Source organism: Rattus norvegicus, chromosome X (genome assembly GCF_021556685.1).
Source record: "Rattus norvegicus strain SHRSP/BbbUtx chromosome X, alternate assembly SHRSP_T2T, whole genome shotgun sequence".
NCBI lineage: Eukaryota > Metazoa > Chordata > Mammalia > Rodentia > Muridae > Rattus > Rattus norvegicus.
This window is the reverse complement of record NC_141554.1, coordinates 39,247,395-39,265,584: the sequence shown is the minus strand read 5'-3', so window position 1 is coordinate 39,265,584 and position 18,190 is coordinate 39,247,395. Positions and strand designations below refer to the sequence as shown.

Sequence of the window (18,190 nt, the reverse complement as noted above, 5' to 3'; positions counted from 1 at the left end):
GTGATTCTTTCCCAGAGGGTGATGCAGAAGTTTTCTGCAACATGCCTGCCTCTCTTACATCAAGAGGGAGGGAATCTGGCAAAGAAAACAGCCCAAATGCTTGTTTTGTTCATCAAAAGAGCAAACAGAGCCCATGAGTCACTACAGAGACATTAGTACAACCCAAGGCTAGTTAATGTGGGATGATTTTACAGAGCTCAGAATTAAAAGTGGCCTTGAAGATACATAGGCAGCCCACTTCTTTACAACTTCAATATTTTCCCCTTCAAGATGAGTTTCATTTAGCCTGTAACACAAGCTTTGTCTGGAACTTACTATGAGGCCCCAACTGGCCTCAAATTGATAGCAATCTTCTCATCTCAGGCTCCTAAACACTCAGCTGCAACTTCACTTTTACCTGGCTCTGATATCATGGCTTAAGATCCTGGGACGTATAAGGTAAACAGGTCCAATTCTAGTTCTCCCAAGTGTCATAGTTTTCTTCCATCATGCAAGCCCAAGGGCCTTAACTCAGGTCCTCAATCTTGGCAGCAAGTGCTGCCACTGAATCACCTTACCAGCTGATGGTAATTTAAAAAAATGTGCATAGGTATTTTGCCTACATGTATATATGTGCAGCACATGTATGCTTGTGCCCACACAGGCCAGAAGAGATAGAAATTAGAGTTACAGATGGTTGTGGGTCACCATGTAAGGCACTGGAAATCAAACCTGGATCCCCTGGAAGAGCAGCCAGTGCTTTTAACCACTGAGTCATCTCTGCAGTCTTTCAAGCCATATTATTTTATATAGAGTCCAGTCTCTTCAATGCGCTCTCCTTCTCTCTCTCTCCCTCCCACCCAGCCAGCTAGGCTGGCTTCCAACTGTATCCTCAGCCTCAAGAATACTGGGATAAGGGTGCACTAGCATGTCCAGTTAGAAATTATTCTTGTGACCATCTGTGAGGGCAGAATATGTATTTTATTCATCCCTACATAATTTGAAACAATATATCAAAAAGTAAATTCTTAGGGATTTGTGAGCGTATGCAGTAGAGGAGTAGATGGTACATTTCTTTATATCCTTAATTTCAAATAGCTATGTTAGTCATAGCCTAAAGGCTTGTTGTCATGACTTATGTCTCCAATCTCAGCAGCTAGCACATGGGAGGCAGAAGCAGGAAGATCCCTAAAAGGCTGGGACTGCTAGACTGGTCAATAACATAGTGAGTCTCAGGCAAGCCAAGGCAGCTTGGTAAGACTTTGTCTCTAGTAGTTGTGTGCCTGCAAACCAAGCTCTTGGGAGGTGAAGGTGGGAGGATCAGAACTTCATGGTCATTTTCTACTACAGACAGTGTTTGAGGCCAATCTGGGTTATATGAAAGCCTGTCTCAAACAACAATTCTCCAAACAACAATAAAAATGAATTTACCACCAGTATACTGATAGTTATGGAGAGAAGAGTTTCACTATAGAGAAAAACACAAAGAGAAGGTTCTATATAACTGGCTTCCTGGGTCTAGAATAATGTTTTGCCAAAGAAGTATTCTATATTTGTCAAAATTCCTATGTGGTCAGCTAAACATTGCATAATGAACATGAGCTAATGTATAATCCCCCTGAAAACACCCCAGAAATCACAGAAGAGGAATTGCACAGGTAAGTCCTACAGAGATGAGAACAGGAGAGGGCATGACAGTAGAAGCTGAAAAGTCAACAGGCAAACAAAAATGTACTTTATGGAGTGGTGCTACCCATAAGATGAGTGGCCTGCAAGAGGCTGGTCTGCTTACCAGGCAGGAGTTCAGACAGGCCCTGGAACAGAGGTCACAAGTGCCCATGAGGAGTGGGGAGATGGCTCTATTCTCTCCCACCTCCTGCCCTTCCTGAGAACAACCCAACAGCTTCCTATGTGGGACTCAGGTTCACCTGGCACAGTTGAGGCTGAGGCTGTGATACCATATTGAAGCTGTGGGACACAGCCTACACATGAATTGGTGACAGGCCAGGCCCTTGTGGTGTTGCCTGCAGCTGGCAAGGAGGTTGAAGAATCCTCTAGCAGGGAAGCTACCTACTTACAGCTAGTTAAGTCTCTCCAGCTGTAAAAGGCCATCTCAACATAAGCTGGTCAAGTACCCTCATTAGAGTACCATTACTGCAGAAGGCAAAGGAGGGGAGCCCACAGCCCACAAGGCAGAGCTCCAACCAGTTTCTGAGAAAAGTTTACAGAAACCAGATTATCTGAGAGAACTATAAGTTGTACCCTTGGGGAATGGTAAGATCTTGCAACCAAGAAACAAAGATTAAGAACATTCTAGAAGGGGGATACTCACAAAATAAAGAATACCAGATTTATTTATTTTTGATTTTTTTCTACATAGGGTCTCACTTTATAGCCCAGGCTGTCCTCAAACTCATAGTGATTCTCCTGTCTCAACTTCCTAAATACTGGGATGACAAATGTGAGTCACCTTGTTCTGGCTTTGGCTTTGTTTAGAAACAGGGTCTCCCACTTCTGACCTAGGCTGGCCTCTTACAACCCTCGTGCCTCTGCCTCCCAAGTACTAGGATTATAGTCTTGAGGCAAGCCCTATTTTGAAAGCTGGCTTCAGAAATATGAACAAAATAATAGCAATGACAATCATCCTCATCTTCTTTTTCCTCCTTCTCCTCTTCCTCCTAACTAAGCTGGACAGTTCACACTGTAAACCCAGTCATGCCTGAGCAGCAGGACTGAAAATTCAAGGCCTGTGAGAATACACAGTGACTTGAAGGCCCAGCTAGGCAATCTAGTAAGACCCTGTGTTAAAATAAAAATCAAAAAGAGGTCTGGCTTATATTTCAGTGTTAAAACAATTGTTTGGTGTGAGCCAGGCTCTAAATTCAATTTCCAGTACTGCAAACACAACAAAAACCCTAGAGGAGAGTCAGAAGGAAACAAAACCCCAGGGATGCTGCAGCAGGGAAGACTGCCCTCTGCTGGCAGAACAATGACAAAGCACCACAGACTACTGCTTGTTTTGGAACTTAAAGGGCAACTGGGATTTTATGAATAGGGATGGGCCTTTCTTCAGTTAAAAAAAAACACAGCTGTTCAGAGAATGAATATAAAACATGGGAGTTTGAGGAAAAGTCAGGCCTTTACAGACCTGAGTTTTATTTGTTGTTTCTGAAGGAAACATGTTCTACTGTGTAACTGGGCAAAAGAGCACATCTCCTCATTTTGACTTTCCTGCCAAGTGTGCCCTCTCTCTTTCTATTCTGGGCATGCAGCCAAGCTCACAGGGCCTCTGAAGGGCTGCAGGGCCTGTTTGGATGAACAGATAGTGTAGGGAGGGTTCTGGCCTTCATTCAGTGACTCTCCCCTAACATTATGTACATAACTAGAGCCCTTAGGAAAGTGAAATCACCATGCTACAGTGAAACAGAAATCACCACTGCAGGAGCCAGCAGTGTCTCTTGACGGGAGAACATGGTGCTTACAGTTTAGGAACGAGGGCGAATCTCATCTTGCTTAGTAGTTCATCCTCTTGGAGCATGACCAGGGCAACAGGGTACATCTGATCAAAGTCAAAGTTAAACTGCACACCTGCTGGTGGGTCACGAAGGAAGTTCCTCTTGTCCTGTGATGAAAAATGAAGGCAAAAACCAGTAAGGGGGGGTGTTCATAAAATGCAACCCACGGGCACAATGTATTATGGGTTGATACACTGAATTTTAACAGAGCCTTTAGTCACAAACTCCACTGAGTTGTCACTGACTGGCCCACTTAAATGAGATAGAACAATCTATCCTTTCATGATTTTTTCTAACACTCACCGGGAGAGAGGCTCCCAGGAAGCCAAACAGTTCACTCAGTTGATTGAAATAACATAGTTAAGAATCATATAAACATGTATTTGCTTTTATCGGACACCTTTAGGTTTAAAAACATTCTAACTCAAGGCCAAGCACAATGGAACAGGCCTTTAATCCCACCATGTGGGAGTTAGAGTACAGTGGGATTAGAACTTTCAAGTCAGCACCATCTGTACAGAGATTTGGAAGTCAGTCTGGGCTACATGAGACCGTCTTAAAAAGACAAGAAACTGGACTGGTGAGATCGCTCAGTGGATAAAGGTGTTTGTTACCATGCCTGATGACCTGAGTTTAATCCCTAGGATCTTTGGAGTGAAAAGCAGGATATGGGGCTGCAGTGATGGTTCAGTGGTTAAGGAGCACTCATTGCTCTTCCAGAGTACCCAGGTTCCATTAAAATCACCCACACAGCAATTCACAATGTCTTTAACTCCAGTTCTAGGTGATCCAACACCTTCTAGTCTCCTCGGGCACTGCATCCAAGTAGTATATGGATATACATGCAGGCAAAACACCCATATGCATAAAATAAAAATTAAAAACCAAAAGCCACGGAACAAAAATAGAAAATCATCATTACCACCTATAAAATATTCAAGAAAAGTGTGGAATCAGAGTTCCAGAATCAAGAGCTGGATATAGTATTGATGTCTGTAATCCCTATACTCAGAAGGTGGAAGCAGGAGGATTAGAAATTTAGGGCCGGGGCTGGGGATTTAGCTCAGTGGTAGAGCGCTTACCTAGGAAGCGCAAGGCCCTGGGTTCAGTCCCCAGCTCCGAAAAAAAGAACCAAAAAAAAAAAAAAAAGAAATTTAGGGCCAACAGCCTCTGCTATAGAATGAGTCCAAGGCCTGCCTCAACAAAGTAAAACAACACAGACCCTTACTAGTTACGGACAACTTATGTTCAATATAACACTCTCCTGGACCCTTATCTCCAATATATTTGGTGTCTCTGCTAGTGATGGTTAATCTTCATTGTCAACATGACTACATCTGGAATCAACTAACACCCAAGCTGATAGGCACTCCTGTGAGCAATTTTATTAATCAGATTATGTGAAGGAGAAAGACCCACCCTAAAACTGGCAGCCAACATATAAGAACACAAGGGAAACCTTGCTTTTTGCCTGTTTGTCCTGTCTATGGCAAATTTATCTATTCTGTTGCTGCAGCTGGTATTAAATACAACTTCTTAGTATTCCAGTGTAGAATGAGACCAGACCCAGTAATCTTCTGGGACTGCAGCACCAGATAGAGACTGGAGAGACATCCAGCCTTGTGGACAACTACCAGCTTTTCAGCTTTACACTGTGAGACAGTTGTTGAATGGTCTGAACCACATCCTGAAAGCCAGTCTAATACATCTACTTTTACTATGCACAGTTACTCTCAGTTCTCTGCCTTTGGAGAATCCAGCAGGTAAGATCTGCCATACACAGGAAAGCAGGCAAAAAAAAATATCTTGTTTGATACATAAGGCAATTCACTTTAAAAAATATTTTCTTTTTTGTAAGTTTTTATGTGCATGGGTGTTTTGCCAACATCTATGTCTGTGCATAACATGTGTGGCTAGTAACTGCAGAGGTCAGAACAGAGTGTCAGATTCTGAGATTAGAAGTTATGGATTGTTGTGAGCAGTCATGTGGGTGTGGAAATCATATCTGGATCCTCTGAAAGAGAATCCACTGTTCTGAACCACTAACCAACTCCCCAGTCCCAAGTTTTTGTTTTAAAAACAGTCTCCTATAGCAAAGGCTAGCCTTAAACTCTCTATTGGAGGATAACCTTAAACTCTTGCTCCTCCTGCCTCTACTGACTCTTGCCCTCCTGACTGCTGGGATGACAAGCATGGACACTGACTTCCCTTTTTCATTCAAGGTCATGATCAACTTTCCAGCTTTAATGGCTAAATTAAATGGGCACTAATTTATCATAACTTATTAAACCAGACATGTTTTCAGAGTCATTTAAATAGTTTCTAACTTGTTGAAAGAATTCTGAAAGCTGGGTATAGTGGCATACATCTGCCATACTGGCACTTTGTGAGGCTAATGCTGGAAAATTGCCAGACCAGCCTGGGCTACACACTGAGTTAAAGAGTGAGACCTTAATTTTACAAAAGGAGAGTTTGTATTTCTTTGTAAAGTGAACTCTAAAGATGTTATTTATTCTCATTATTGTGTGTGTTGGACGAGGTAGAGGCACACACTCTGTGTGTAAAAGTGAGAGGACAACTTTGTGGATTTTGTTCTTACCTTTTATGAGGGTGCAAGGGATTGGACTCAGGTCACTAACTAGGCTTGTGAGTTAAGAATTTTCTTTACCCACTGAGCCATTTTGCTGGCCCATAAAATGATATCTTTAGAAGAAATTCTTAGAAGTGGAGTTTCTGCTCCATGTATACAATTATTTCACTGACCATTGCCCAGGCTTTCCTGTAGAAGAGGTAGAAGCCAAGGAAGACTCACACATTTTTACTAGGAAAACGATAGAGGTGAGAGTGCTGGTGGTATAGCTCAGTGATCATAGATCACATGCACAAGCTATACAATTCACAAGGCCCTGAGTTCATTCCCCTGTGCCCAAAAGGGATAGAGGAAAGGTTAAAGAGGAGTGTCCAATGAGATAGCTCAGAAATTCCTGGGACCCGCATGTTAGGAGAGAACTAAGTCCTTGGATGTTATATTGTGATCTTCATATTGCTGTATTGTGTGGGTACATGCAAACACATACACAAAATAAGTAAACATAATAATAAAAAGAGAGAGAGAGAAAAACTAGGTTAAAACCAAAACCATGCCTTTAATCCCAGCAGTTGAGAGGCAGGGTCAGGAGGCTAAGTTCTGAGCGAGCTAGAGCTATATTGTAAGACCTTGTCTCAAAAACAAAAAAGGGAAGTGCTGGACACGTGGCCCAACAGTTAAGAACTGTGGCTGCTCTTCCAGAGGAGCTGGGTTTGATTCCCAGCACCGATATAGAAGCTCATAATTAGCTGCAACTCCCATTCCAGGGATCCTACGCCTTGTTTTGGCCTCCAAACACCAGGCACACATATGGTACATAGAAATATCTGCAGCCATATAATACCCATATAGATTAAAAATAAGTAAAAGTGAAAAGTACTGATCACAGAGCAAATATGCATTCATGAAGTCATCTGCCATGCACTGAGCTTTGATCAAGTTGGCCTTTGCTCTCTGAGAGAACACAGAGAAGCAAGCATAACATCAGAGTCTCAGCTCCCTCAGTGTCCAAGAGGCATAAAAACATTAGCTTTTATTATCTGCAACATGATTGATTACTGGCTGCTTTGGTTACATTTCTTCAAGTTCTGAGATAAAGGTTTGTGGGCCAGTAAACAGAATTCTGTCTTTATCAATATCAATTACCAACAAACATATGTAGGTAAACAGAAAATATGGAATATAATAATTCCATCCACAAGAACTAAAACAATATTGCCTTAAAACTTTATATGCTACTATATCTCAAAGATTCTCAAATCATATAAAAGAATCTCTTTTTTTCTTTCTTTATTAACTTGAGTATTTATTTACATTTCGATTGTTATTCCCATTCCCGGTTTCCAGGCCAACACCCCCTTAACCGTTCCCCCTCCCCTTCTATATGGGTGTTCCCTCTTTCTTTTTTGAAACCATCTCACCATATAGTAGCCTAACCTCAAGCTAGTGCCAATCTTCCTTCATCAGTCTCCAAGTACTAGAATTACACGTATGAGCCTCTAATTTTTTTTTCAGGCTAAAAACATGATTTGGCATAATAGGCTATACTTTAACATAATGAAAAAAGAAAAGCACTGGCTAACTGAAAGTTATTGGTGGGTGACTATCAAATGACCCCGCCCTTGTCTGAAGATCTAAACAAATTTTCTACCACAGTATAGATACTGGTAAGTTGGCCACATTCTTGTAAATAATGTCTCATCCACAATCCTATTTGCAATCCTAATGAAACTCACTGAGTCAACAATAACAAAGGCTAGGGATGCAGCTTGGTGCTCAAGGACTTTTCTAGCGTGCCTGACTCTTAGTACTGCAAAAACAAAATAATCTGTAAATTACTAAAAGAAATATAGTGAAAGTTAATTAACATGCATATTCCAATTTTTTTAATTAATTTATTTATTTTTATACGAGTACACTATAGCTATCCACAGACACACCAGAAGAGGGCATTGGATCTCATTACAGATGGTTGTGAGCCACCATGTGGTTGCTGGGAATTGAACTCAGGACCTCTGGAAGAGCAGCCAGTGCTCTTAACCTCTGAGCCATCTCTCCAGCCCCATGTTCCAAATTTTTTAAAAATGTTTTTTAAAAAACTGTTAATAAAGTGAGATGTAATGGTACATGTCTTTACTTCCAGCTAGCACTTGGCAGGCAAAGATAGGCAGATCTCTGACAGTCTGAGGCTAGACTGGTCTACATAGTATTCTAGGACAGCCAAAGCTATGTACTGAGACCCTGTCTCCAACCAACCAACCAAACAAACAAACAAACTGTAAAAGCTGGGCATAGGGGTACACATTGTAACCTCAGTACTAGGGAAGCTCAAACAGTTGTAGCCAGCCTAGGCTACATAGTGAAACCCAGTTCCCCCCAAAAAAAAAACAAAGCAAGATACTCAAACCCAAACAAGAACATATAAAAATTGTATGTAAGAAAAATTCAGGGCTGGAGAGATGACTGAGCAGTTAAGAACACTGACTGCTCTTCCAGAGGTCCTGAGTTCTATTTCCATCAACCACATGGTGGCTCACAACCATCTGTAATGAGATCTGATGCCCTCTTCTGGTGTGCATGAAGACAGCTACACTGTACACATATATTCAAAGTAAATAAATACTTTTAAAAAAGAAAAAATCAGCTAAAGATAAAGTCCTATGAACAGAGATGTACCATGACAGAAGAAAAGTGTTACTTGCATGGGGTATTTAAAGGGTACTTACAGCTGATAAAGCCAATATCTGTTGTTGAATTGTCTCTTCATCATGACTCTCAACCCACGGAGGAACAGCCGCTTCTATACAGGAGAAAAAATAAAGGTTACTGGGACTAGAAAAATAGCTCAGTGGCTATGAACACTTGCTGCTCTAGCAGAGAACCCAGGTCCAGTTCCCAGCACCCATATAGCTCACAACTGCCTATATTCCAGTTGTAGGGGATCCAATACAATCTCTGGCTTCTTCAGGCACTATGGTTACAATAGTTTTACCATAATCTGCATTTCAAAAAACAAGGAAGGTTATTACGAGACCATTTAACAGTGTAATTTACCAATAAGATTCAAATATGGTTATTTAGTGTAATACCCAGGCCCATTTTGTAAACTTTATACATGTATGTATTTGGCCAATAATCTACTTGAATGACACAGTACAAAAATCTGACAACAATTTAATCACATAATCAAAATTGTCATCACTGGGCTCAGTGGGTAAAAGTGTTTACTAGCAAGACCAAAGACCTGAATTTAATGCCTGGGACCCACATGGTGGACGAATCCTTTGACCTCCACATGTACAAAGTGACACACGTGTGTATGTATGTACACACATACACAAACAGTAGGGGAGAAACAAACTGAGGATCCCTGAACATGTTATTTTGAGAAAGACAAAATATCATTCTGATTCTAATCATGAAGAAATATCAGACAAAGCTCAACTATACAAAAATATATTAAGGGGAGAGCAGTCCACCCTCAGTACTTGGGGGTGGAGTCAGGAAGACCAGGAATTCATGGACAACCTCAGCTACATAGCAAATATGAGGTCAGCCAGCACTGTCAAGACCCTGTCTCAAAGGAAGACAAAGAAAGTGTCTTAATTAGGGCTTCCATTGCAGTGAAGAAACACAATGGCCAAGGCAACTCTTAGAAAGGACTACATTTAATTGGGGCTGGCTTACAGGTTCTGAAGTTCAGTCCATTATCATCATAGCAGGACACATGGCAGCATCCAGGCAGGCATGGCATTGAAAGAGCTAAGAGCTCTACATCCTTATCCAAAGGAATCCAGGAGCAGACTGTTTCCTGGCAGCTATGAGGAGTGTGACGATTTGTATATGCTTGGCCTAGGGAGTGGCACTACTAGGAGGTGTGGCCTTGTTGGACTAGGTGTGTTGTGAGCTTAAGACTCTCATCCTAGCTGCCTGTAAGTCAGTATTCTGCTAGCAGCCTTCAGATGAAGATGCAGAACTCTCAGCTCTTCCTGCACCATGCCTGCCTGGATGCTGCCTTGATGATACTGGACCAAATGTCTGAACCTGTAAGTCAGCCCCAACTAAATGTTGTTCTTGTAAAAGTTGCCTTGGTCATGGTGTCTCTTCACAGCAGTAAAACCCTAAGGGTTTCAAAGTCCACCTCAATAGTGACACACTTCCTCCAATAAGACCACACCTCCTAATAGTGCCACTCCCAGGGCCAAGCATATTCAAAACACCACAGAAAGGTTAGAACATTCCAGATTAAAGAAGGCTAAGAGAATTTTGAGAATGACAGAATATAATAACCTCAACGAGTTTTTGAACTTAACTAGATTCTGGGTAAAAATATTATAAAGGACAACACTGGGTCAACTAGGAATATTAATAAATCTTAGATTAACACATTATATGTCTCTGGGCATAGTGGTGCATGTCTATAATCCTAAACTCTCGGGAGCTGAAGCAAATAACTGCTTTAAGTTCTAGACAGCCTGGGCTACAGAGGGAAATGCTGTTTAAAAAAAAAGTTGGGCATGATGATCCTCTTTAATCCTAGCACTTGTGAGGCAAAGGCAGGCACTTCTGTATAGATCTCGGTCAACTCAGGGCCATCCTGGACTACACAGTGAGTTCCAGGCCATTCAAAAACATAGTATACCCCTGACTCAAAAGTAAAGAAAGCTGGAGAGATGGTTTTGTGGTTTAGACTTCATGACGAGGGGTAGAAGATGATGGCTCAGTCGTTAAAAGCACTTGCTCCTCTTCTGGGAGGACCCACGTTTGATTCTCAGCACATATGTAGAGGCTCACAACTTGTGTAACTCCAGTTCCGGGGGAATCTGATACATTCTGACATCCTCAGGTGCCATACTTCTCTTGCAGAGGCCTCAAGCTCAGTTCCTTACTAGCATCCATTGTCAGGTGGCTCATACCCACCTATAATTTCAGCTCCAAGGGACAGGCCTATCATACATATACATAATTAACAATAAAATAAATAGAAAGGGCTATTGAGATAGATTAGCTGTTAAAAGCACTTGATGCCAACCTGATGACATAAATTCAATCCTTGGGACCCATATGGTATAAGGACAGATCCCATTCCTGAAAGTTGTCCTTTGCCACACACAGGCCAAAAGTAAAAAAAATTGGGGGGGGGGGCAGGTATAAAAAATAGAATCTAGAATCTATTGAAAAGTGAAAGCAAAGCAAAAGACAAATCACAAGCAATGAATGATAGGGATGGAAACAAATTGTCAATGAATAGCTAGAAGCTGAATACTCAGGACACTAAGATGATATACACCTAGCTGTTTAGGAAGGGAATCTAGGACTCAACTCAAGCACCATCTGCTCCTTATTGTAGTCTCTAACTCCACTAACTCCCAACACGGGGAAGACCTAGAGGAATCCGTTCTAAAGAGGCTGTTCCCATGCATGCATCTTTCTACCTTTGCCTTTCAAATGCTGGAGTTGAATTATAGGACCCAGTTAGGTTCTAGCCAGGGTTGGTCTCAAAACTACTGGCAATTCTTTTGCCTTAGCCTCTTCAGTACTGGGATCATAGGTGTGCACCACCAGGCCTAGCTTGGCTTTTGTTTTTGATTTACCCTCTTCTCTAAGATGTTCAATAAAAGACTGAGAATTCTCTCTTTCTCCCCTTCCTCCCTCCCTCCATCCCTCCCACCCTCCCTCTCTCTGTATTTTTGATTTTCTTTTTTTGAGACAGGTTCTTTTTATATAAATTAACTATTCTGGAACTCACTATGTAGACCAGGCTGGCCTTGAAATCTCAGAGATCTACCTTCCTCTGCTTTCCAAGTGCTGGGAACAAAGGCATGCATTGCCACATCTGACTATTTTCTAATTTAAAGTTTTGTTTTCATTTTGCACCCTAAGCTGGCCTGGATTTACTATGTAGCTCAGGCTGGGAGTATAGCCTCAAACGATGCTGGGACAACAGGTGTGAACAATTATACCTGGGTATATGTATAAAATTTTGGGTGCCAAGGATCTAACCCAGGGTCTTGAATACACTATGCACATGGTCTATCACTGGGCTCTACCCAAGTATTATACATTTTTATATTCTTAGTATAGTCTCAGCGTGGTCTTAGTATAGGTCTAGAATAGAGTAGATGCTTAATACAACTTGGTAGAGAAGCTTGCCTAGTGCGCCTAGCATGTGCAAGAACCTGGGGTTGATATTCAGCACCACAAACAGACACACACACACACACACACACACACACACACACACACACACACACACACACAATCTTGGCAGAGAAAGTAAGACAAACCTATAACATACCTGATTTTTTTGTATGCTGCTCCTCAACAAATTTTTTCTGTTCTTTTTGAAAATCTCCTATGATAGTCTGTTAAAAAGACACATGAAAAGTCAAATTACTTCGAAAGTTTACTATTATGTAATAATGACAGTCACTATACATTGTGTACATGTGTGAAATTGTCCAAGAATCAAAAGATGTTCTAAAAAATTCTATCAGCATATTATATTTTACTTGAGTTAAAGAGATGGTCACTGCAGCTACTTAAAGCTTTTATATTTTTCCTTTTACAAGTTATGTAAATGTACCTTATCAAGGATGTCATCTATTTTTCCTTCTTCCACAGATTTCTTGATTGTCTGAGCTGTTTCTGTAACAGACTCAGTTATCTTCTTTGTCGCAGCACTTGCAAAACTATACAAATAATCTGTAAAGAAAAAAAAGGTCTGCGCTTCATCCAAGAACAATGGTATAACATCTTCACATTGGTACCTGCAGGGAGATCTACTCAAGGGCCCTCTTGAATACCAAAATCTGTACATGCTAGATCCCCTTTGTAATAGTGGCACAATGTGGAGTCTATGAATATTCGCCCATATAGTTCTGTGTGTGTTAAATCATCTTTACCAGGATCCAATCTCAGTTGTATAGCTCTTTACCGCTGAACCATCTATTTAGCCCACACACTGTATTTTGATCTAAGGAAAACATTTGGAAACTGGCAAACTGGAGCAGGGTGGTGGTGGCACATGTCCTTAATCCCAGCACTTCAGAGGCAGAGGCTGGTGGTGAGTTTGAGGCCAACTTGATCTTACAGATCAAGTTCCAGGACAGCCAGAGTCATGCAGAGAAACTCTATTTCAGAAGAGACAGAGACAGACAGACAGACAGACAGACAGACAGACAGACAGACAGACAGCAAGAGCAAGAGTGAGAGCAAGAAAAGGTAAGGGGGGAGGGAGGGAGGACAAGCGAGTCAGTGAGAAACTGGCACACTGGCTGGGTATGGTGGTACATGCCCTTAACCTGGCCCTTGGGAGGCAGATGATGCCTGTGAATTCAAGACTAGCTTGCTCTGTACAAAGCTATTCCTAGGCCAGTCAGGGATACATATTGAGATTCTGTCCCCCGCCCCCTGCAAAAAAAAAAAAAGTAGGAGGGGGCTAGATGGCTTAGTGGGTAAAGATACTTGTTACTAAGACAATGACTCTCATATGGTTGAAGGAGAGACCCAACTCCTAAAAGCTTGACTCCACCATGGCACACACACACATACCCTTCCACATACATACTTATCAAAGCAGAGAGAAAGATGGCATTTAAGTTATGAGGCTAGAATAGGAAGAAAAAAAAGCATGTAACAGAAAACCCTTAGCAAATTAACATTCTTACACAGAGGTAGCTTAATTTTTCAAAGATATTAATTTAATCTTAGAATCTCAGGAATCTTAAATATTAGGAGGGCTCTTAGAAGGGACCAAATTTGCCAGGCAATAGTGGTGCACACACCTTTAACCAGAACTGGGGAGGCGGAGGCAGACTGATCTCTTTGAATTCTAGGCCAACCTGGTCTAGAGAGCTAGTTCCACCACAGCCAAGGCTCTATTACACAGAGAAACCATGTCTTGAAAACAACAACAACAACAACAACAACAACAACAACAACCCCCCCCCCCCCACACACACACTAAAACAAAAACAAAAGAGAGGCCAGATACTTTCTATCCAGGTAACCTACTTCCCAGGACATGACTTTGAAAGGCCAACATTATTAGTTATCTACCTCTCGGCTTTAGGTCTCTTTCCTCCTACGATAAAAATCTGTTATTGCTGGGCATAAAGGCACACATCTTTAATCCCAGCACTTGGGAGACAGAGACAGGCATATCTCTGTGATTTTGAGGTTAGCCTGGTCTACATAGTGAGTTCTAGGATAACCACAGCTACTTCTTGACACCCTATCTCTAAAACAAAAACCAAAACTATCACTTGATGTGTGTGTGGGGTAGGTGCATGTGCCATTGTGGGCATGTGGAAGCCAGAGGACAACTTTGTGGTGGCAGTTCTTTCCTTCCACCAAAAGCAGGTCATCAGACTTTCAAATCTCTTCATGAGACTAAACCAGAAAACAAAGTCTCTGGTGGGCTTTTTTAAGACTTCCTTTGTCAATGCAATCTAAATCTCTTTACCTTAGTCTCAGGTAGCCTCTTTAGACAAGGGCAAAAAGCCACATTCTTCACAAAAATACCACAAAATCAGTCTCTAGGTCACATACTGAAAATTCTTCTCCACTGAAACGTCTTGGGCCAGGTCTGTACAGTTCAAACCACCCTCAGAAACAATGTTGTCTTTGTTAGGATTTTACTGCTGTAAAGAAAAATCACAACCAATGCAACTCTTATAAGGATGATATTTAAATAAGGTTCAGTCTTCTCATCAAGGCAGGAACATGGCAGCATCCAGGCAGATGTACACTGGAGGAGCTGAGCATTCCACATCTTGTTCCGAAGGCAGCTAGCAGAAGACTGGCTTCCAGGCAGCTAGGATGAGGGTATCAAAGCCCACGTTCACAGTGACACACTTTCTCCAACATGGCCACATCTCCTAATAGTGCCACTCCCTGGGCCAAGCATATTCAAACCATAGTACTAAACAGGAAGGTAATGATTCAACAAATGTTTCCTTAAAATATGGAGCTTTTAGTGAATTCCAGTAGATTTCAAAGGTCTAAAGAAACTACTTACTGGAAATCAAGTTCAGAGAGACTTAACTTCATTTTTCAATACACAGGTAGGCGCCAGGCTTGGTATAGGTAAATTTACTATTCAGTGGATTACTCTTGGGAGGTGGAAACAGGAGTTCAAGTCAGCCTCAGCCATGTAAGAAGTTTGAGGGTAGCTTCCGGCCGGATACACTCAAAAACCAAAAACCAAAAATCCTCAAAACCCAGAACCAAACCCCAACAACAAAACCGCACAACCAATCAAAGAAAAGTCCACAAATAGATCTTAGAGAAAAAATATTTTTAGGGCCAATATGAAGAAAATTAAAACATCTTTAGAAATTTCTCTAGCCTCTCTAAACATCTTTTGCATTTTCCTAAAGTCACATACATTATAGAAGCAAGAGCTTTCATTTATCCTGAAACTAAATTACCTAACAATTTTTGGCGGGAGGGGTTCCATCTAAACTCAGTTTTTTCAAACATCAAGAGAATCTGGTAAGGAACAAACAAAAACTACTACCAACAAAGAAAACCTGGAGAAACTTGTGAGGAAAGATGGCAGGAGATCCTGCTCAGGGGCCTAGCATGTGTGGTGCTAAAGTTTTCAGTCTTGAAAATAAAAAGTCAGGCAAATTTTAGCTGGTATCTTAGCACTCAGGAGGCAGAAAACAGGGAAATCAGAAGTTTTATGTTTTTACAGGTAAGGTCTAGGTTGTCAAGGCTGGCCTTGAACTCACCACTGTAGCCTAGGCAGGTCTAGATCCAGTGAACCTCCTGCCTCCGCTTCTTAAATAGCTAGGATTGCTGGCCTAGGCCTTCTTTTGGCTCCTGGGTGTGTGTGTGTGTGTGTGTGTGTGTGTGTGTGTGTGTGTGTGTGTGAGAGAGAGAGAGAGAGAGAGAGAGAGAGAGAGAGAGAGAGAGATTGATTTATTGATTTGATTGAGATTTTCTTTGTATAGTCCTGGCTGTCCTGGAACAAACTCTGTAGACCAGGAGAGAGATTTTCTTTGTGTAGTCCTGGCTGTCCTGGAACAAACTCTAGACCAGGCTGGCCTCAAACTGCCAGCCTCTGCCTCCCACCTGACACCACCTGGCCAGCTTTTTTTGTTTTTTGAGACAATGTCTCATGTGGTCTTGAACTGCTGATCTTCCTAAGACCCCCAAATACTTGTGGTTGCAGGCCTGTGTCACCATACTTGACTTTTATCCCACATTAATCTATCCCAACTATACTACAACCTCTGCTCCAGAAAGACTTCACACATTCCTTAAATATTCCAAATTCACTCCTTCCCAGGCTTCTAAACTGCAAACAGTCATCCTCTTTTCTAGTGATTTCACAGTGTCACTAGGTTTTATTTCCTTGCCCAGTCTTTGGAGTCTTGGCTGAGACGATGTGCTGTTAAAATTTGATAGGGCCTTTTTCCTTGTCCCTACCTTACAGTCAAACTTTTTGAACATTAGGCCCTTTCCTACTGAAGTCTGTGCTTCTCTGCTTTTTGGCACCTTGAATCTACTTGATAAGCCCTTAAGACTTTAAAAATTTAGTGGCTGTGTGGTAGTGAGCTTCAGTAATCACAAAAGGAGAGAGATAGAGGAAGGAGGATTGGGTTCAAGACCATTCTTGGCCATATGAGTTTGAAGCCAGCTTTGGCTATATAACTGTCTTAAAAACTCGCCAAATTTAGTATACATTTTTGTTGCAATTCTCCTTGTTTACTTTTCTGCTTGGGACCCGCCTCTCCCAATATCACATTCTTTGACTATTTAAGCCTGCCAAAGTCTCTTGAGAATTAGTTTCTACAACAGGTGTTTTATATTCTTAAGAACTATTGTTTGTTCAACTAGACAATCAACTTGGAAAAGAGGGCTTTGAAATCAGGTAGATTTTTGTCTCAAAATCTACTTGTATTGCTCACTATCAGTAAAATCCTGGGTTTGTTCTTCCAATCCCTTGGGAATGGTAAACAGATGAAATGAGACGTTTATAATTCATCAGAGATCTAGCAATGAAACTGAAATATAGCAGACAATTGGCATCTTCTTTACCACCTTAAGGAAAAAAGGTCCCGCTGATAGGGGTAATAAAAACAAAAACAAACAAACAAACAAAAAACCAGTTCACAAGCCAACTGGGAAGCAGAGGCAGGAGGATCAAGGTCATTCTTTTTTTTTTTTTCTTTTTCTTTTTCTTTTTTCTTTTTTCCGGAGCTGGGGACCGAACCCAGGGACTTGCGCTTGCCTAGCAAGCGCTCTACCACTGAGCTAAATCCCCAACCCCTGATCAAGGTCATTCTTGACTGTAAGGTAAGTTTGAAACCATGTGGTGCTGAATGAGACCCTGTTTCAAAAAACCAAGACACGTATGACTTTGGCTTGAGTAACTTAACCAAGTTACTTTAGACAATACATTTCAGTCCTTTCTTGGGACAAAAGGCATTTTCTAAACCAATTCTAGCTGGAAGACAGAGATGAAGTTTCGGATGGAAGTTTTCAAGTTGAACAAACCGAATTCCTTGTCAAAATCCGGAAGACTGCTCGCTTTACCGCACCCGGGCTTTCCAAGAATATAAACTTTGCAGGAGAGCGACAAGTTCTTAGGCACGTCGAGGAGACGACGTGACTGCTTGGTGAACTTCGGAGTTCCCCAGCTCCTCAGCCAACTATCCCGTGTCAGAGAGGACCGTCCCGCTCCTTGTACATCAACATCTCCGCGTCCCCTCCCAGCCAACCCTCAGGTCCCGGAGAGAACTCACTGCCAAGGCCTTTGGCCTGGTGGAGGAACTGTGGGTCCTCCGTCAGCTGCTCCTCCTCCTCGGTGGGCTCCACGAGCCCCTCGGAGCTCTTCTCAGGAGGCGCGGCTCCCGACGACAGCTTGTCCCCGCTGGGCGGCTCTTCTCCCGCCGCCGCCCCCTCAGGCTGCTTCAAGCCCAACCAACTGCTCAACCCTCGGAACATCCCGCCCGCGGGGTCACTGCCGCCGCGGTCCCCTCACTCAAGAGCCCTGGCACCGTTAACGGTTGGGTGACCTGACTGTTGGTCTTCGAGGGAGACTAGCCGGAACCGGAGCTAGACCTCCGATGCCAGCCGCTGGCCCACCCTCTGT

At 42.2% G+C, this 18,190-nt stretch overlaps 1 protein-coding gene across 2 annotated transcripts in view; it reads right to left on the bottom strand.

Moving 5' to 3' along the window:
* Positions 1–18,190, bottom strand: part of Syap1 (synapse associated protein 1) — a 34,485-nt gene extending 16,295 nt beyond the window's left edge. The window contains exons 1-5 of one of the 2 annotated variants that reach the window (XM_087599621.1): positions 17,841–18,190; positions 12,668–12,786; positions 12,380–12,446; positions 8,808–8,881; positions 3,462–3,601 (exon numbers count right to left, since the gene is read on the bottom strand). In XM_087599621.1, coding sequence (XP_087455747.1) covers positions 3,462–3,601; positions 8,808–8,881; positions 12,380–12,446; positions 12,668–12,786; positions 17,841–18,042 — 602 coding nt within the window. In that variant the 5' untranslated portion in view covers positions 18,043–18,190. The remainder of the gene's footprint in view (positions 1–3,461; positions 3,602–8,807; positions 8,882–12,379; positions 12,447–12,667; positions 12,787–17,840) is intronic. The other variant, NM_001395553.1, reaches the window with a different exon arrangement.